Source organism: Pongo abelii, chromosome 19 (genome assembly GCF_028885655.2).
Source record: "Pongo abelii isolate AG06213 chromosome 19, NHGRI_mPonAbe1-v2.0_pri, whole genome shotgun sequence".
In the NCBI taxonomy this organism is placed as follows: domain Eukaryota; kingdom Metazoa; phylum Chordata; class Mammalia; order Primates; family Hominidae; genus Pongo; species Pongo abelii.
In genome coordinates, this window is record NC_072004.2 from 88,405,437 (window position 1) to 88,426,735 (window position 21,299).

At 46.6% G+C, this 21,299-nt stretch overlaps 1 protein-coding gene across 12 annotated transcripts in view; it reads right to left on the reverse strand.

The window, feature by feature from the left end:
- SLC39A11 (solute carrier family 39 member 11) overlaps positions 1 to 21,299 on the reverse strand; it is a 564,735-nt gene that overhangs the window by 385,217 nt on the left and 158,219 nt on the right. For all 12 annotated transcript variants that reach the window (XM_054535708.2, XM_054535705.2, XM_054535703.2 and 9 more), the window contains one exon: positions 13,767 to 13,925. In XM_054535708.2, the coding sequence (XP_054391683.1) occupies positions 13,767 to 13,925 (159 nt within the window). The remainder of the gene's footprint in view (positions 1 to 13,766; positions 13,926 to 21,299) is intronic.

Here is a 21,299-nt window from a genome sequence, read left to right on the forward strand (position 1 = left end):
CAGAATAAAATCCATCACTCTTTAAGATGACTAAATCTAGTCTCTTAACAATAGACCACTGACAATGTCCAATATACAATCAAAAATTACTAGACATTCAGCCAGGCGCAGTGGCTCATGGTTGTAATCCAGGCACTTTGCGAGGCCAAGGTGGGAAGATTACCTGAGGTCAGGAGTTCGAGACCAGCCTGGCCAACATGGAAAAACCCTATCTCTACTAAACTACAAAAATTATCCAGGCATGATGGCAGCCTCCTGTAATCCCAGCTACTCCGAAAGCTGAGGCAGGAGAATCACTTGAACCTAGGCAGCAGAGGTTGAAGTGAGCCAAGATCACACCATTGCACTCCAGCCTGGGCGACAGGGCAAGACTCCATATCAAAAAAAAAACAATAAAATAAAAATAAAATAAATCAATCTGTAGACCCAAGAAGCACAATTAACCACAAAAAAAAGGGCTATTGTAGTCCTCGGATAAAGGGTATCCATCCCAATAAAGCCCAAAACCAAGACTTGGGAATATCAAGCATATTAACTGCCTGCCATGACAACACTCAAACTTCTTTAAGAAAAGACAACAAAATAGAGATCCTCAACAACACAGGAATTACCCTGTCCAGCATACAATAAAAAATTACTAGACATGAGAAGAAACAAGAAAATGTTACTAATCACTGGGAGAAAAAAAATCAAGAAAGATAAACATAAAGAAAACCACACAAGGCATAACAGAGTCAAAATGCTAAAAACTAATGATAAAGTCTTAGGAGCAGCCAGAGAAAAAGTCACATTACATATAGGAGAACAATGCTGACTTCTCATCAGAAACAACATAAGCCAGAGGACCTTAGAATCTCATCTTCAAAGTCCTAAAAGCAAAAAAACTGTTAACCTAGAATTCTATATCCAGTGAAAATATTCTTCAAATAATGAAGGCAAAATAAAAATGTATTCAGATAAATAAAAGCTAAGAGAATTTGTCACTAGCAGGCCTAAGCTATAATGAATATTAAAAGTAGTTCTCCAGATAGAAGAAAAATAATATTCGATAAAAATATGGGTCTATTGAGAACTGTCACTGAAAAGCAGTGAAAATGGTAAGTACATGGAAAAGTCAAGGCTGAGAAAATATGAAGACTTTTTCTCATTTTAAAATTTATTTTAAAGACAACCGATTGTTAAAGCAAATATAGCAATGTACTAAAGATTTATGACATGTGAAGAAATAAAATGTATGACAAAAATAGTATGAACCAAAGAGGGATAAATACATGTATAGTGCTATAAGGCTCTTATATCATACATGAAGTATTAATTCGAGGTAGACTATGATAAGACAATTACAAGGTAGACTATGATGGACCATTACAATGTTAATTCAAGGTAGACTATGATAAGTTAAGGCAACTGTAATCCCTACAGCAACCTGCAAACATAACACAAAGAGATACATTTTTAAGTCTAGTAAAGAAACTAAAATGGAATACTAAAAACTATTTTATTAACCCAAAAGAAGGCAGGAAAGGAGGTACCAAAGAGCAAAATAAAATAGATGGGATAAATAGAAAATAGTCACGGACCCAATCACGTCAGTAATTATATTAAATATAAATTGACTGAACATTCCAGTTAAGAGACTGAGATCCTTGGACTAGATGAAAAAGTAAAACACGATGTTGTTTATTAAATATAAAGACTCAGGTAAAGGTACAAAAATGGAAAAAGATATACCAAGCAAACACTAACAAAATGAAACTGGGGTAGAAGTAACTATATTAATATCAGGACAAAGTAGACTTCAGGACAAAACGTATTATAACTTAATTTCATTGAGAATAAAACTGAAGAATCACACTCCTTCTCCTTCTATCTAGAAAAGTGTCCATTTCAAGTTATGTTTGGAAAATTTTCACCATATTCAGAGCCCTTTATGTTCTGAAGATGACGGGACAGAATGTCCTCGCATTCTTTATATCAGGTGTTACAAACGGAATATTTGTGTCCCCTCGAAAAAAATTCATTTGTTGGAACACTAGCCCCCAATGGGATGGGAAGCTTTTGGAGGTAATTAGGGTTACATGAGGTCATGAGGATGGGACCCTCATAATAGGATTAGCGTCCTTGTAAGAAGAGACATCAGAGAGCTCGCCCTCTCTCATTCTCTCTACCATGTGAGAACACAACAAGAAGGTGGCCATCTGCAAGACAGAAAGAGAGCCCTCACCAGGAACTGAATCTGCCAGCACCTTGATATTTTTCTGTTGTTTAAGCCAGACTTCAGTATTTTGTTATGGCAGCCCAAGCCAATTTAGATAGCAGGAACCCACTTAGCTGGTGTCTGCCTTGACTTTTACATGGAGCAGTATTTCTAAAGGAAACCAAGTGAAATCTGAAAAGAACTTCTGCTTCAGCTCATACTGTTCATGACCTCCCCAGGGGACCATGTGAGAGAGAACAATGCTTTTGGGTTTTTGGGGGGGTCTTTTTGGTTTTTTGGTTTTTTTTTTTGAGACAGAGTCTCGTTCTATTACCCAGGCTGGAGTCAGTGGTGCAATCTTGGCTTACTGCAACCTCTGCCTCCTGGGTTCAAGCGATTCTCCTGCCCCAGCCTCCCGAGTAGCTGGGGCTACAGGCGCGTGCCACCACACCCGGCTAATTTTTGTACTTTTAGTAGAGACAGGGTTTTACCATATTGGCCAGGCTGGTCTCAAACTCCTGACCTTGTGATCTACCTGCCTTGGCTTCCCGAAGTGCTGAGATTACAGGCATGAGCCACCACACCCAGCCCGGAGAGAACAATGCTTTTGCCTTTCCAGTGCTTTTAACAGGACTCCCTCCCTCCCATGAATTGGCCAAACTACATCTCTATCCCCAAACTTCACTTCTCATTTCTTCCCTGACACCAGCCAGAACTGTTTATCTAACTCTAACTTTGGTTCCTGAGCCTGGGGACCTGCATCAACACTACCAGCACCACGATCAGTCCCAGAGGAGATGGACCATGCAGGTATGACCAGGACCTGCTCTATGGAGCACCCAGCTAGGGGTACGGTTATAAGCAAGACAGACACGGTCCCAGTCACCTTTGCCAAGAAGAAGGGATCCAGTGAAGATTAGACGCATACTCAGTTCCTTTACTCTTTTTTTTTTTTTTTTTTAAGACATAGTCTTGCTCTGTCACCCAGGCTGGAGGGCAGTGATGCAATCTCGGCTCACTACAACCTCCGCCTCCTGGGTTCAAGCGATTCTCGTGCCTCAGCCCTACCCAAGTAGCCGGGATCACAAGCAGGCACCACCATGCCCGGCTAATTTTTCTATTTTTAGTACAGACGGGGTTTCACCATGTTGGCCAGGCTGGTCATGAATTCCTGCCCGGCTCTGCCTCCCAAAGTGCTGGGACTACCAGCGTGAGCCACCGCGCCCAGCCTCTTTCCCCTTTCATACTCATAATCATCTCTGCCACCCTCGGCTATCGACTGCTTCAATACACTTCCATGGTGGCTTCTGGGCATTTTTCATAAACATGTGGCCGAGCTCCAGAGACAGCAAGAGAGGACAGGTACCCAGTTACAACTTTATGGCCTAACAAATGAAAAGATGTTCTACTCATGGAGAAGGAAATCTAAGTCCTAGAAGGTTCCAGCCAAGCCTATCTGCACTCAAGAATCCCCACCACTCTTAGACCAAGAACAAGAACCATTCCGTGCTTAAGGAGTTCCCCTCAGCAAGCCAGCCTACGCAGTGTGTGTGTGCGTGCATGCGTGTGGGCACGCGTGTTCGTGCCAGACCCACGGGGTCCTCCGGGAATATATATGGACAACAGAGGTGGGTTTCTGAACCCTGGTCAAAAGCCAGAGAGCAGACATGCTTGAAATGCTCTGTGCCACTGACTGCAAAGCCATAGATATTTTTCCTGCAGCCTCGATGAGCAAGGACTGTGTACACAGCTAACACACACGGGCATACAAATGCATAGAACAGTATTCACCAGCTGCCCTGGAACACCAAGAGAACATATGGCAAGAAAGAGAAAGTTCATGGCATGCATTCCCATCACCTAAATGCGCACTTGCAGGCATCCACAGAATGGTCAAAACCGCTGTCTTCTCTAAGAATCAGCCAGCAGGCCGAGTGCAGTGGCTCACGCCAGTAATTCCAGCACTTTGAGGGGCCAAGGCGGGCAAATCACCTGAGGTCAGGAGTTCGAGACCAGCCTGGCCAACATGGCGAAACCTGGTCTCTACTAAAAATACAAAAAATTAGCCGGGCATGGTGGTGCACACCTATAATACCAGCTACTCAGGAGGCTGAGGCAGGAGAATCGCTTGAACCTGGAAGGCGAAGGCTGCAGTGAGCCAAGATCCCACCATTGCACTCTAGCCTGGGAGACAAGAGCAAAACTCCATCTCAAAAAAAAAAAAAAAAAAAGAATCAGCCAGCCCACCACACAAGGAAATTGCCTCCATCCCCTTTTCAGCCTGTCTGCATGCCAGTAGGACCCAAAACAACATCTGTATCTGAGCATCTTCCTAAAAGTCACGGGAGGCTGTGGAATGCCTCCAAAGGCGGAAGAAACAATGCTAACCATGGCTCCCAGGTGCACCTGGGAATACATGTGGTACCCAGGAGAGCCTGAATGCCAGCTCTCTCCAAACTTCACACTATGAAGGGCCTGTGGCTTCAGTGTGTCAAGAGCAACCCCACCCTGTGAATTAAAATATCCTGTTTCACAAAGAAAAAAAAAAAACTCAGTTTTCCTTTGCCAGTGAACCCTTCTGAACAATAAGCTTTCTCAACCCTCCCCAGGCCCAGAATTATCAGGCATTGCTTCCATTACCACAAGCTCACGGGTTTCCTCCCCTAGAAACTGAAGTATTCATTAGTACTGTGTATTTGTATTCCTCAGCCTGCCATGCCCCTCAGGGCATAGCCAGCCAGCCCACTGTTCCAGTGTCAGGGAAGCGGCCTCTGGTTCAGAACGCCCAGTGCCCAACTAACAGCTGAGCTCCTGCCACTCTACCATCTTTCAATCTCACTGCATAAAAAAAAAAATAAAATAAAATAAAATAAAAAGATGTTGCCCTGGGCTGAATTGTGCCCCCCCAAATCCATGTATCAAAGCTCTAACCACCTATACTTTAGAAAGTGACTGTATTTAGAGATACGGCCAGTAGAAAATCAATGCTTTAAACTGAAGATGGGCCAGGTGCCATGGTTAATGCCTGTAATCCCAACACTGTGGGAGTCCAAGGTAGGAGGACTGCTTGAGCCCAAGAGTTGAAAAGATGTCCAATCAAAATGGTGCTGGTTTTGTTGTTGTTTGTTTGTTTGTTTTGTTTTATTTTTTTGAGGCAGTGTCTCACTCTGTTGCCCAGGCTGGAGTGCAGTGGTGCGATCTCGGCTCACTGCAACCTCTGCCTCCTGGGTTCAAGCGATTCTCCTGCCTCAGCCTCCCAAGTAGCTGGGACTACAGGTGCGTGCCACCACGCCCAGCTAATTTTTTGTATTTTTAGTAGAGATGGGGTTTCACTGTGTTAACCAGGCTGGTCTCGATCTCCTGACTGCGTGATCCGCCCACCTTGGCCTCCCAAAGTGCTGGGATTACAGGCATGAGCCACCACACCCGGTCCCAAAATGGTGCTGTTTGTGTGGGCCTTGGTCCAATGTGGCTGGTGTCTTCATGGAAAGAGGAAAGCTGGGCACATAAAGAAACACCAGGGATGTGAGCACAAAGGCAAGACTGTGTGAGGACACGCAAGAAAGGTAGCCATCTGCAAGCCAAGTGGAGAGGCCTCAAAAGAAACCAACCCTGCTGGCACCTTAGCCTTGGATTCCAGCCTCCAGAGCTGTGAGAAAATAAATTTCTATTGTTTAAGCCAATCCTGTATGTAGTATTTTGCTATGGCAGCCCCAGCGAAATAATACAGATGTATAGACAGTGAAGCAAAAGGCCCGATTGCAGAACTGCCACCTTCTTTGGTCTGGGGCTGCCCAATCCACCCAACATGCCAGCCTCCTCAGATGGCACAATGGTGTCCCCACACTGGAAGGATCTGCTATTGCCACAGAGGCTCTCTACAGCCAGGCAGAAATTTCAACAATAGCTCAACCCCAGGATGCAGCATATAGCTTGAAGTAGAATTGCCCATCTGGAGCCTCAACAAAGTATAACAAAGCACAATCCTAAAAATGGGGCAAAGGGCTACTGTTCAGTGTCCCCTCGAAACAAGTCGGGCTTACTTGACAATATCAGGCTTATTGTAGAGACTCTCAGGTGGCTGCTGCTGAAGTTTGTCCTTTCTGTTTTCTGTGAGATATTCTTTTCATTTCTCCTTTTTAATTCCCTAAGATATTCTTTCGTGAACTAGAATCGGAATGCTAAAGATGAAAGAAATCTACGAGGAGAAATAAATACATGCAAACACGCCTCTGGGAGGAAAACTGCCTCTTGGAACATCTGTCACTTCTAAGACAGTTGTCATATTTGGTCTCTCAATAGCAGCTCCAGCCAGCCAAATATTGATACCAGTAAAAGTTGTGTACGTTTTTTTTTTTGAGACAAAGTCTTGCTATGCCGCCCAAGCTGGAGTACAGCAGCGTGATCTCGGCTCACTGAAGCCTCCGCCTCTTAGGTTCAAGGGATTCTCCTGCCTTAGCCTCTCGAGTACCTGGGATTACAGACACGCAACACCATGCCCAGCTAATTTTTTTTTTTTTTTTTTTTTTTGTATTTTTGGTAGAGACAGGGTTTCACCATGTTGGCCAGGCTGGTCTTGAACTCCTGACCTCAACTGATCCACCCACCTCGGCCTCCCAAAATGCTGAGATTACAGGGATGAGCTACCGCGCCTGGCTAAAACTGGGTACATATTCAAAGTACACATGCACACTGTTCATTTAAGCTTCACTAGAGGCATCTTCTTTGCCATCACAATGAGAACTAAAATAAACTGAACATGGTTGAGGACTCAGATAAATGAAGGCAGGAGCTGAGAAGAGGGTGATCCCTGCCTGCCAGCTCCCCCTACCCTCCTGGAGCCCGTCTGGGGAGGACTGTTGGCCAAGTCCACGTGGAGGAGACAGCCTCAGGGTCACAGGCATCTATTACCTACTTGGGCAGCCTCCTCAAGATACTGAATACCAAGAGAGGCAGAGGAGGGGGAGAGGAGCACACATCTCCCAGGAAAAAGTCTGCCAAGATGCAAACCAAGCTGTGAAAAGCAAGCAGCAACAACATAGACAGTATGTTGCCATTTGTTTTTCAGAAAACATGAAACAAAATTCCATTTCCAGATGTACATGCAAACATATGTAAAAGCACAGAGCAGTCTATTCAACCACGGAGAGATGGCTGAGCAAATGAACTGGATGACAGAATGCTACACAGGTATTAAAATATCATCAATAAAAATCATGCCAAATTTAAAAATAACACAAAGAGAATGCACAGACTGATTCCAACTGTGTAAAAATGTATGCTTGCACATATACAAGAAAAGAACATCGAAATGGAGTCGGGGTTCCTACTGCTATAAAGTAGATTTAAAGTATACTCAAACAATACAAGCAAATTGGAAAAGTGTTTATATTTCAATAATTAAAAAACACAGTATCATTAGTTTTCTTTAAAAAAGGAAAAGGGGCTGGGCGTGGTGGCTCACGCCTGTATTTCCAGCATTTTGGGAGGCTGAGGCAGACACCTGCCTGCCTGAGGTCAGGAGTTTTGAGACCAGCCTGGCCAACATGCTGAAACTCCCTCTCCACTAAAAACACAAAAATTAGCCAAGTGCGGTGGCAGGTGCCTGTAATCCCAGCTACTCAAGAGGCTGAGGCAGGAGAACAACTTGAACCCGGGAGGCAGAGGTCACAATGAGCCAAGATTGAGCAACTGCACTCCAGCCTGGGCCACAGAGGGAGATCCACCTTGGAAGAGGGAGAGGAGAGGAGAAGAGAGGAGAGGAGAGGAGAGGAGAGGGGAGGGGGGGAGGGGGGGAGAGGGGAGGGGGGCGGGGGGGAGGGGGGGAGGGGAGGGGGGAAGGGGAGGGGGAGGGGGGAGGGGGGAGGGGGAGGGGAGGGGGGAGGGGGAGGGGGAGGGGGAGGTGGAGGGGGGGAGGGGGAGGGGGAGGGGGAGGGGGAGGGGAGGGGAGAGGAGAGGGAAGAGAGAAGAGAGAAGAGAGAAGAGAAGAGAAGAGAAAAGAGAAGAGAAGAGGAGAGGAGAAAAGAGAGAATAGAGAAGAGAGGAGAGGAGAGAGGAGAGGAGAGAGAGAGGAGAGAAGAGAAGAGAGAAGAGAGAAGAGGAGAGGGAGGGGGAGGGGGAGGGGGGAGGGGAGGGGAGGGGAGGGGAGGGGAGGGGAGGGGAGGAGAGAAGAGAAGAGAAGAGAAGAGAAGAGAAGAGAAGAGAAGAGAAGAGAAGAGAAGAGAAGAGAAGAGAAGAGAAGAGAAAGGGAAAAGCCAGCTGTGGTGGCTCCCACTTGTAACACCAGCACTGTGGGAAGCTGAGGCGAGTAGATTACTTGAGGTCAGGAGTTCGAGACCAGCCATGGTGAAACCCCATCTCTACTAAAAATACAAAATTAGCCAGGCATGGTGGCATATGCCTGTAATCCCAGATACTTGGGAGGCTGAGGAAGGAGAATTGCTTGAACCCGGGAGGCAGAGGCTGCAGTGAGCCGGGATCGCACCATTGTACTCCAGCCTGGGCAACAAGAGCAAAACTACATCTCAAAAAAAAAAAAAAAAAGAAAGAAAAGGAAGGGAAACACTAGAATGATACCTGCTAAACTGGTAACAATGTTTGACTGGTTGGTCTGGGGGAAAAGATAAAAGTAGGAGAAGGGTTTTCACATAAAATTTTTATAAAACTGTTTTATAATGAGATTTTTGTGTTGTACTGATGTGACACTAACATGACTAAAAATAAAGAATTGACCTTGGGGACACACACACTACCCTCCTCCCCACCCTACCCATCAACCCACCAGGAGAAAAATCGCTGTTTTAAACTGAAGGCGGGCCAGGTGTAGTAGCTCACACCTATAATCCCAACACTTAGAGGGGGAGGCCAAAGTAGGAGGATTGCTTGAGCTCAGGAGTTCAAGACTAGCCTGGGCAACATAGGGAGACCCCTGTCTCTACCAAAAAAAATTAAAAATTAGCCGGGCATGGTAGCACACGCCTGTGGTTCCAGCTATTCAGGAGGCTGAGGTGGGAGGATCACTTGATCCCGGGAGGTCAAGGCTACAGTAAGCCGCAATCATGCCACTGCACTCCAGCCTGGGCAACAGAGCAAGACCCTGTCTCAAATAATAACAATAATAAACCAAAGATGACAGTTTCCCACATACTGCTATCCCTTAACTTCACATAGAAGCACAACTGCGAAATCAGAAACATGTCAATGTCTCCAAACAGCTGTTCAATGTCCTGTCTGTTTCTGCCTAGAACCATCCTAAGGGGAGCATGGGCTCCAGCTGGCCCCGAAAGCATTTCCCATCATCCGACCCCTCACCAGCCTCCTCCCAGGCCCAGCAGGCTGCACCTTCCTTGTCCATCCCCTTTTTTTCTCCCCTTTCATTAAGACGCCATTTGGCAAAGTCTCTGTAAATCCCTGTCAGTTCATTTCCCATTAACAGTTACCACAGAGCTTGTCTACTTTATTCCCAGATAAATAATTGAAAATAAACACCCAGTTTGGAGAGGAACTTGATGCATCTGAAGTTAACAAAGCCACAATGGCTTCATCCTGACAGGCTCTTCTGAGTAATGCCCTTTCCATGAGCAATATTTTGCTTTGCCTCCAACAGAGGGAAAAATAAATCTGAAAGGCTGAAGGAACAGAAATAGAGTTAAAGAACACAGTCATGTGTTAACCATTCCCTTCCCACCAACCCAAGGGTGTGATGATGCCCTTCACATCCCGAACACATAACCAGGGTCAGTGGCTCTGACGCTCCCAGGCACTGGGGCCTGTGCCTGAATGGTCACGGGCAAGGGTCAAATCAGGGCACTGCTGCAGAATCCTTTGAGCCATATCACTGCCCCTTCCAGACTTCTGCATCTCCTTATTTCTCCAGGTAAAATAACACAGACACTGACTCACTTCCTTTCACCCCAACAAACTCCAAGCAGACATGTCCCCAGGGGATAGAAAGGAGACCCTGAGGTTTTCTGCAGACAGGCCCCCTACATCCTGGGGCCTGTCCCAAAGGGTGAGAGCCCCTTGGTCGGAACCGCAGCCAAAGCCTTTTGCTCTGCCTTCATTCTGCTCCTGGGGCCATCTGCTGAATGGTGGGGCTCCATCATCAGGGGAATGAATCAGGAACTGAAATGATCTGGGGCTGAATTTACCCACAAAACTTCCCACAGCCTCAAAAGCCACTGGTTCATAGATCCCAAGAAGAGCAAACATCCTGAACACAAATTCTAGCCCCATTCCTCCCCCGTTAGACTATAAACGCTGTGGGTGCTCAGTGGATGTTGGCCAACCGCAAGGACTCAAGATCAAAACCCATTAACTCCGACTCCACAGAGCATCTTCGATAGATCCAAGCTGCTGCCCTTTTCAGGTCTGGTGAGCAAATTAATAGTGAAACCAAAGGAAACCTTTGGCCAGCCTCAGAGTGAAGGTCAACAGACTGTTTCCAAGCACAACTCTTTCAACAACATTGGTATTCACTGACTGTAGCAATCATAAGTAATTCTCATCCACGTATGAGACCTTCTAAGACAAATTCCCCCTCTCACATCGACAGCAAGAATTCATTTCTTTTTAAATCTCCTAGAACAGATGTTTACTGTCAGGCTGATCTTTCTGCCAAGTAGTTAGGTTCTGGGCATTTGTGGTGATGATGTCCCTTTCTGAGTTCTTGCAACCCCTCCCCAGACATTCACCAGCTGCTCCCAAACCATTACTGATTCTATCCAGGGCTTCCCTCTGGGATCTCCTCCATATTCAAAGCATGTATTAGAACAAATATGAACCAAAAGGCTTAAAAAAAAAATACTGCTGCAGCCAGGCATGATGGCTCACGCCTATAATCCCAGCACTTTGGGAGGCTAAGGTGGGAGGATCACTGGAGGTCAGGAGTTCAAGACCAGCCTGGCCAACAGGGTGAAACCTCATCTCAACTAAAAATACAAAAATTAGCCAGGCATGGCAGCAGGCGCCTATAATCCCAGCTACTCAGGAGGCTGAGGCAGGAGAATCACTTGAACCCAGGGGGTGGAGGTTGCAGTGAGCCAAGATCACACCATTGCACTCCAGCCTGGGTGACAGAGTGAGACTCTGTCTCAAAAAAAAAAAAGAAAAAATTACTGCTGCATAGTACAAATTAGCCAATGACTGTTTACCCTGCCCAGGGAAAATCCCTACATTCAGACAGCTGACCAAATACATCTGATACCACCCCACCACCCCTACTCCCCAGTAACATAGTAAGACCCACAAGGATTGCAGAGTCCTTTCCAAGAGACCGTCTCGGAAGCCCAGTGGGTGCAGGAGAGGAGAGCAGAATGGGATCCAGCAGGGGCCGTGCAGAGCCGCTGAGCCAGATCTCTGCCTGCTGCTCAGGGGTTAAAGCCACTGGTCACCTGCCAGGGCAAGCAGAATACACTCCAACAACAAGTTCACACAAAACCAGGGTGGCCTTGAGATCAGAATATGGCAGCCTGCATTGAGGGCCGCTGGACGCCACTATCTCACAGACAGAGTCGGCAGCAAGGAAGCCAAATGTCCAGGGGACAGAGACAGACACGGTCACTCAATCTTTTTTTTTTTTTTTTTTTTTTTGGAGACAGGGTCTTGGTCTGTCACCCAGGCCAGAGTGCAGTGGCACCATCTCGGCTCACTACAATCTCCACCTCCCAGGTTCAAGCGATTCTCATTCCTCAGCCTCCCGAGTAACTGGGATTACAGGCACCTGCCACCATGCCTGGCTATTTTTTGTATTTTTAGTCGAGATGGAGTTTTACCATGTTGCCCAGGTTGGTCTCGAACTCCGGGCCTCAAGTGATCTGCCCGCCTCAGACTCCCAAAGAGCTGGGATTACAGGCGTGAGCCACTGCGCCCAGCCATGTCACTCAATCTTTTAACGATGAAAAATGACACATGGTCTTTAAGACACTAGTCTCCAATCTTTTTGGCACCAAGGACTTGTTTTGTGGGACCATTTTTCCACGGACGGGGGTCGGAGTAGGGGGTTTGGGATGAAACTGTTCCACCTCAGATCATCAGACATTAGTTAGATTCTCTTAAGGAGCACACAGCCTGGATCCCTCACATGCGCAGCTCGCAGCAGGGTTTGCGCTCCATTGAGAATCTAATGCCACCGCTGATCTGACAGGAGGCGGAGCTCAGAAGATAAAGCTCACTTGGCAGCTGGCTGCTCACCTCCTGCTGTGTGGCCCAGCTCCTAACAAGCCATAGACCAGTACCGGTACTCGGTCTGGGGGTTGGGGACCTCTGCTTGAAGACAGTATCATAGCCATCCAACATCACATTCAGCTGTCTGATCCAAAGGACAGTTCTTCTATAACTCAAGGAATCCATTTTTCATTAGCCCAGGGTCCAGAGGCATAGTTCCTGGGAATCATTATAGTTACAGAATCACCCATTGTTCCTTCTCTTTCTCCAGTTGGGAACTGAAGGAAAAAAGAAAGCAGGAAGGCAGGGAAGAGGACTTCAACATACCTACCTCCTGGGGTACATGACCGCTGACTCCGGTGAGTCTGACTTAATCCTGTCTCACTGTAATCCAGCAGGAGAAATGGACTTTGACCCATTTCTCTCCATAGAGTTCTCCCTGCACCACTTCCCTTTCTAGGGGAGCAGGGAACTCAGGCACCAGTTCAGGGGTGCTTCTGCCATCTCTAGAACTTGTCGGGCCCAGTCTCTGGTAAGGCTGTCACATGCTGTTATGATCTTGGACCCCTTTCCTCTACTGACAGTGGTGCATGCAGATGACAGGGCTTTAGCCAATGGCTTGCGGTTCCCAGCGCATGAGCTGGCCCCAGCTCTCTCGGCTCAGTGATCACAGCCACACGCCAGGCTGCGGTTTGCACGGTGCTTCTCTGTAAGCACATACCTGCTCATTCCCAAATCCAGCTCTCCAGCCCTATGTCAGTAAAAAAGCCTGAAATCTCTGGCTTATCCCCAATTCCAGTGCATTTTTACATTTTTAAAATTTTACTGTACAGTCCCTCGGGGGAGTTATCCTCAAATTAAAGGATGGAAAACTAGAGCTCAGGGATATACAATCAGTAAACAGCAGGTGTGAGCTCCAGCCCAGACCCCTGCTGCACAGAGCCCCGCCTCACCCTGCTGTCAGCCCTCATAATGTGATCCATGGTCGAAGGCCTAATGCTACAGGTTGGGGGGGTGGGACGGGGGTATCATCTCCCTGATGATGTCATACTCTCAATAAGAGCCAGCACCCTAGTGACGGTTCTAGGTCCCACCCAGCACCCAGTTCTAGGTCCTCTCATATATATACGGTGCCACTCAGCACATCAGCTGTACTCTATATTTTTAACGAAATGTGACATTCAAAATCCGAACTTAGTAAAATGTAAATAAGGGGGTAATTACCAAGACATTATTTTAAGAAAGAAATCACCAATCAATTCCTCTAATGCCTTGCTCTCTGTTTAAATACCACTGGCTACTTAACAGAGACATTAACAGGTATGTCAGGTTTGATCAGAAATAAATTCATTGCACAGAGCTGGTCGTATCCTGATACAACAGCTAAAAGTAGAGTGGTACTCACCAAGTGAGGCATCAGGAGGTCAGCCAAGTAGACAAAAGCCGCTCCAAGGGTGAAGCCAACAGCCACGGGGAAGAAGGCAAAGGCACCGAAGCCCCCAGAGGACGTGGCCATCTCAACTGCTGGGGCCAGAAGAGACCAATAGGAAGCTGCCAACATGACCTACAAAAACCACCAGAGATAAACGTTAAAGCAACTGCAGAAGGCCTTCCAGGCAGGACCTCAGTTGCTCTCTGTGGCCCAGACTGACCCCTACAATTTCATATGAGTTCAGTCTTTCGTCCCAGGTTGGGAGGTACTATCATAAACGAAAAAGCCATCCCCAGAATTCCTGGAGCTTACTATTGCAAGAACTCAATTTTAGGTAGGATAGAGCTGACCTTGGGAGGATGCAGTCCAGTTCGCCATCATCTAGCCTATAATTCAGGGGTTCTCAACCAGCAATGGTTTTGCCCTCCACAGGACATTTGGCAATGACTAGAGACATTTTTAGCTGTCACACTGGGAGGAGGGTAGGGGGAGGTTGCTACTGGCATCTAATGAGTGAGGCCAAGCATGCTGGTAAACATCCTACAATGCACAGCACACCCTTGACAACAAAGAATTATCTGGCCCCAAATGTCAATGAGAATGCTGTTGAAAATTCCTATTCTTTTTTTTTTTTTTTTTTTTTCTGAGACGGAGACTTTCTCTGTCGCCCAGGCTGGAATGCAGTGGCATAATCTTGGCTCACTGCAACCTCCGCCTCCCGGGTTCAAGTGATTTTCCTGCCTCAGCCTCCTGAGTAGCTGGGATTATAGGTGTGTGCCACCATACCCAGCTAATTTTCCTGTATTTCTTAGAGATGGGGGTTTTGCCACGTTGGCCAGGCTGGTCTCGAACTCTTGATCTCAGGTGACCCACCCACTTCGGCCTCCCAAAGTGCTGGGATTAAAGGTGTGAGCCACCACGCCCAGCCCAAAAAATCCTCTTTTAATTAAATTCTTCCAAGACAAATTGCTCACTATTTCACGAGTTCCACTGTATTGTAACACAGGTCTAATTATTACAAAGTTCTTTCTTATGTTGAGCTGAAATCTGTCTCCTTTCCACTTTTACCTTTTAGCTGTGGTTTTGCTCCCTAGAACACCAAAAACTGTGTCCTTCCTGTGTGATATGTGACAGCCTCTGAAATATCTGAAGATAACCAGTAAGTCAATGTCACATTGGTCTCATCAATTATCTCTAAAAAGGACGAAGGGAACTAATATTTATTGATCACTTGGTATTTCCAAGGGCCAAGATTTACATTTGATATCTTATCTTTTCATCACAACCACCCCGGAGGCAGATGATGTTTTCTGTTGCGATTTGTAGATAAAGAAATTGGATCCTGAAATAATAAGGTAATTTGCTCACGGTCCTATAAGGCCAGCGGTCCCCAATCCTTTGGGCACCAGGGGCCAGTTTCGTGGAAGACCATTTTCCACGGACCAGGCAGTGTTTTTGGGATGAAACTGTTCCACCTCAGATCATCGGGCATTAGAGTCTCATAAGGAGCTCGCAACCTAGATCCGTGGCATGTACAGTTCACAATAGGGTTCACGTTCCTATGAGAATCTAATGTCGCCACGGGTCTGACAGGAGGCGGAGCTCCCGCGGTAATCCTCACTCATTTGTCCGCTGCTCACCTGCTGTGTGGCCTGGTTCCTAACAGGCCATGGATCAGCACCGGTCCATGGCCCGGGGGTTGGGGACCCCTGCCATAGGCAGTAAGTAGCAGATCCAGGGAAATGACCAAGCAGGACCATAACCAACTCAATGACAGGAGAAACATGAAGGAGAAGAAAAAAAAATTAGGCTGGTCTCAAATCTCAGCAAAGCCAATTCAACAAAAGGTTATCCAGCAGATGAGCTGGCACAGTGGTGCATGACTGCAGTCACTGGAGATGAGCTGGCACAGTGGTGCATGACTGTAGTCCTAGCTACTGGGGAGCCTTGAGCCCAGGAGTTCAAGGCCAGCCTGGGCAACATAGCGAGACTCTGTCTCTTAAAAATAAGAAGCTCTCCAGCACTGACCAAATTAAACACTCATCCATGGCTGTTTACTCTTAAAGATGCTATGACATCTTTTGGCTAGAGTACACCCACCACCCATCCTAAATATACAGTAGTCATCGCCGGCACAGAAAATGTTGAATGGGTTTCTAAAAATTACTTAATTATGCCTTGCCTTAAAAAATCATCTGCATCACCCATCTTCAAAATAACACTCAGAGTGACAGAACCAGGTATTACAACAGCAACAATAAAGAACAAATCCATGCATAAATCCATAAATTCCCTTCTTCCAGCTGTCAATCACACACAGTCACTTGCTCTGGGCCAAATTTTCCCAGCAAAAGTCTTAGTGCCACCCATGGAAACCTGCAAAAGCCTCCAAAACTCTAAGAATGAAAATGCCTCTGCTAAACAGGATGGGAGCTGAGGCTGATCAGTTCAACTCCATGAGCCGGGCTGTCAATAAAGACCATCAAAGGATATGTGAGGGCTCCCCCTCCCTGCTACAGCCTAATCCACCCCTTTTCCAGACTTTGTCTTACTAGCTTTAGAATTCAACAGCCCTCAGTAGCTGCCCTGCATGGTAAACTCCCCATCGAAGAGGACCTGCAACGAGACACAGAGATGGAAAGTTGCCCGTTCTTCTTTGTATTTTTTGAAACGGAGTCTCTGTCGCCCAGGCTGGAGTGCAGTGGTGCAATCTCGGTTCACTGCAACCTCTGCCTCCCAGGTTCAAGCAATTCTCCTGCCTTAGCCTCCCAAGTAGCTGGGATTACAGGCGTGTGCCACCACACCTGGCTAATTTTGTATTTTTAGTAGAGACAGCGTTTTGCCATGTTGGCCAGGCTGGTCTCGAACTTGTGACCTCAAGTGATCTGCCTACCTTGGCCTCCCAAAGTACTGGGATTACAGGCATGAGCCACTGCTACCAGCCCAATTCTTCTTTTTAAACCTGACCTGTGCAGCAGCTTCTCTGGTTCTCCCATACAGTCCCAACTTCAACAACTCTAAAACCACATGGCCCAGGTAAGCCCACTCATCTCATCCCCTAAATCCTCCCCACCCTCCACACTGTGATGAAAAAACATAACATCGCTGTCAGCATCACTTGAGAGACCTCCCCAACCTCTCCTCTCATCTCCTTTTCAACCCCAGGTCCAAACTCTTCTGTCCACGTTTCCTTCCAACCCTCTGCATCACTGAGTACCAATCTTTTTTCTGCCCTTACACATGAGAAGCACATAATCCACAAGCTATTCAAGGAGCAGGAGCAGAAGAGAAGTGTCTCTCAAGGGAGGGTGTGTTGGAATTTGGGATGCTTGCAATGCAAACGCATCCCAGCTGATTCAGGTAAGCCCCCTTCTTGAGAATCACTGCCCTTTATCTTTCCAGTCAAATTTAGGATCCAGCTGGATTTCCTTCATTTCTTTTCCTTGTCAGCCTCCCTGCCTCACACACAAACTGGAAAACCACCAAAGAACAATCGGGAAATTGAATAGGGTTGCCTGTCTAAAATGAGAAAAGCACCCAAAGCAAAATTCTTTTTGTCTTTTTTGTTTTTGTTTCAAGACAGAGTCTCGCTCTGTCACCCAGGCTGGAGTACAGCGGCGTGACCTGCAACCTCTATCTCCGCCTCCCAGGTACAAGAGATTCTTGTGCCTCAGCTTCCTAAGGAGCTGGGATTATAGGCATGAGCCACCACGCCCAGCTAATTTTTGTATTTTTAGTAGAGACAGGGTTTCACCATGTTGGCTAGGCTGGCCTTGAACTCCTGGCCTCAAGTGATTGCCCACCTCAGCCTCCCAAAGTGCTGGGATTACAGGTGTGAGCCACCGCACCAGGCCAAAAAGTTATTTAAAGGGCGAGTGTGGTAGAAAAGACAACTGTATCCTAATGCCTAAAACCTGTGAATATTTCACCTTACAAGTAAAAAGGACTCTGCACATGGGATTAAATTAAGGACCTGGAGATGGGGAGATGATCCTGGCTTATTTGAGTGGGGCCAATGTAACCACAGGATCCTTACGAAGGAGTGAGAAGGGTCAGAGTCATGAGGTCAGGAGTTTGAGACCAGCCTGACCAGCATGGTGAAATCCTGTCTATACTAAAAATACAAAAATTAGCCGGGCATCGTGGCAGGCACCTGTAATCCCAGCTACTCAGGAGGCTGAGACAGGAGAATCGCTTGAACCCAGGAGGCAGAGGTTACAGCGAGCCAAGATCGCACCACTGCACTCCAGCCCGGGTGACAGAGCGACACTTCATCTCAAAAAAAAAAAAAAAGAAGGGTCAGAATCAGAGAGAAAATATGATAACAAAAGCAGAAGCTATAGTCAGAAAGAGATTGGAAGATGCCATGCTGCTGGCTTGAGGATGAAGAAAAGGCCATCTGCTAGGGAAGGGAGGTGGCCCCAAGATGCTGAGAAGGCAGGGAAGCGCTTCTCCTCCAAATCCTCCAGGAGGAACACAGCCTTGCTGCCACCTTGACTTTGTCCCGGTTAAAATCACTATAGACTTCAGACCTCCAGTACTGTAAGATAATAAGTTTGCACTGTTTTAAGCCACTGCATTTGTGGTAGTTTGTTACATTAGCAATAGAAAATTAATACGGGCATATGTTACTTTTCTTAAACTTTATTTTTTAGAGCACTTTTAGATTGATAGCAAAATTGAGCGGAAAGTACCAAGAATTCTGACATATGCCTACCTGTCCCCACATACCCAAAACTTTCCCCACTATCAACATCACACCACAGTGGTACACTTGATACAACTGATGAACCCACACTGATATGGCATTAACACCGAAGGGCCATCATTTTTTTGTTTTGTTTTTTGTTTTTTTGTTTTGTTTGTTTTGAGACAGGGTCTCACTCTGTCACCCAGGCTGGAGTGCAGTGGTGTAATCTCAGCTCACTGCAACCTCTGCCTCCCGTGTTCAAGTAATTCTCTTGCCTCAGCCTCCCAAGCAGCTGGGATTACAGGTGCCCGCCATGCCACCCAGCTCATTTTTGTACTTTTAGTAGAGACGAGATTTCACCATATTGGTCAGGCTGGTCTGGAACTCCTGACCTTAGGAGACCCACCTGCCTCGGCCTTTCAAGGTGCTAGGATTACAGGCGTGAGCCACCACGCCCAGCCAGTCCATAGTTTCCATTAGGGTCCACTCTTGATGCTATACATTCCATGGATTTTGACACATATATAATATCATGTATCCATCATTACTGTATCATATACTTTCACTGCCCTAAAAAGTCCCTGTGCTCCACCTATTCATCCCTCCTTCCCCGCTAATCCTTGGAAATCCGTTTTCGCTGTCTCTATAGTTTTGCCTTTTCCAGAATGTCCTACAGTTGAAATCACACAGCACAGAACCTTTTCAGATTGGCTTCTTTCACTTGGTAACACGCATTTAAGATTCCTCCATGTCTTCTCATGACTTGATAAAGCATTTCCTTTTAGCACTGGATAATAAGGACTTTTTGGTTGCTTCTGAGTTTTGTCAATTATGAATAAAGTGGCTATAAACACCCATGTGCAGGTATTGGTGTGGACTGGAAGTTTTCCATTCATTTCAGTAAATAAGTGCCAAGGAGTGGAATTGTTGGATCCTATGATAAGCATCACTTTTTAAATAATCCCCCAACACAGGTGGGGAGGTGAAACTCTCAACATCAGCAATGCTCCTTTATATGTTAGGCATTTTTAAATCTGGGTGTAGTGACATATGAACTAGCTGGTGCAGAAATAGAAAGCAGGGTATCTGATTACCTCTCAATTACCCCTAAGAAGCAGGGCCTGGAACGGGCAGGCCACAGAGGAGAAGGTGCTGAGCACCAGGCCCAAGACTTCAGGGAATACTCTTGCCAGCCAGTCCCTTCATAGCCCCAGATGGTAGAGAGCAAAAGTCCTTCTGCAGCTCTGACCCTGCCTGTAAAGGCAAACAAGTGGGCTAACAGGGCCATCCCTGATGACACGAGGTATAACTATAAGAAGCTGATGGTTGGCACCTTCCTTTTCCTCACCTTTGTCTATAAAAGGAATCCATAATCAGCTTCAACACACATGGCAGGGGCCTCGCTGTACCCACAAAGTCTTTTTTGCCTCTTTATTCCTGAAATGAAAATGAAAAGCCCAACCAATCGAATGAAGCCGGGGGAAGGTTTGGGTGGGGCCCATCTTCCAAGTTAAATGTTACTAAGACCAAAGCAGCCCAATTTCTTTCGCTAAATAATGAACGAAGCTCAAGGATGAGTATTTCAATAGCAAAAGAAAACTCCTGGCAGGGCGCGGTGCCTTACGCCCGTAATCCAAGCACTTTGGGAGGCCAAGGCAGGCAGATCACCTGAGGTTAGGAATTCAAGACCAGCCTGGCCAACATGGCGAAACCCCGTCTCTACTAAAAAACACAAAAATTAGCTGGGCATGGTGGCCCACGCCCATAATCCCAGCTACTAGGGAGGCTGAGACATGAGAATCACTTCAACCTGGGAGGCGGAGGTTGCAGTGAGCTGAGATCACATCATGGCACTACAGCCTGGGTGACAGAACGAGAAACTGTCTCAAAAACAAACAAACAAAAAACTCTGCAAAAGGGCTAAGGAGGAAATAAAAAAACAAAAGAGAATGGGTTGAAAGTCTAACTTCAGTCTTTGGCTGGTTTGGTAGGTCTACCACAGGGCTCAGAAGTCTTAATGTTGAACAAAGTGATTCCCAGGCAAGGTGATATTGAAGAAGCTGAGTATAGGCCGGGTGCGGTGGCTCACGCCTGTAATACTAGCACTTTGGGAAGCCTAGGCAGGTGGATCACCTGAGGTCAGGAGTTCAAGACCAGCCTGACCAACATGGTGAAATCCTGTCTCTACTAAAAATAAAAAAAAATAAATTAAATTAAAAAATAGCCAGGCATGGTGGTGGGTGCCTGTAATCCCAGCTATTCAGGAGGCTGAGGCAGGAGAATCACTTGAACCCGGGAGGCGGAGGTTGCAGTGAGCCGGGATCGAGCCACTGCACTCTAGCCTTGGCAACAGAGCAAGACTCTGAAAAAAAAAAAGAAAGAGAGAGAGAGACAAAAAAAAAGAAAAGAAAAGAAAGACAAGAAAAGAAGGAGGGAGGGGGAGGGGGAGGGAGGAAGGGAAGGAAGGACAGGAGTTGAGGTTGAGACTGGCCTACCCAACTGTTAGGGACCCTATTTGTAATGCTGCCCCTGGTCGTTGCTGAACGCTTCTGCTCCCTCACCTTGGCCTGAGCAGCTCCATCTGTGACAGCACCAAAACACCAAGACCCATCTCCCGTGCCCTTTCTTCCAAACACCCTCAACTCTTTGCCCAAGTCCATATTTATCATGGGAAAATGCAGAACTCAGAATCAAGTCTGAGTTTGAATCTTGGCTCAGCCACTTACTGGTTAGGTAGCCCCAGTCAAGTAACCTAAGCTCTCTGAAGCTCAGTTTTGTCACCTGAAAATGGTACATTTCACAGGGTTGCCCTAAGA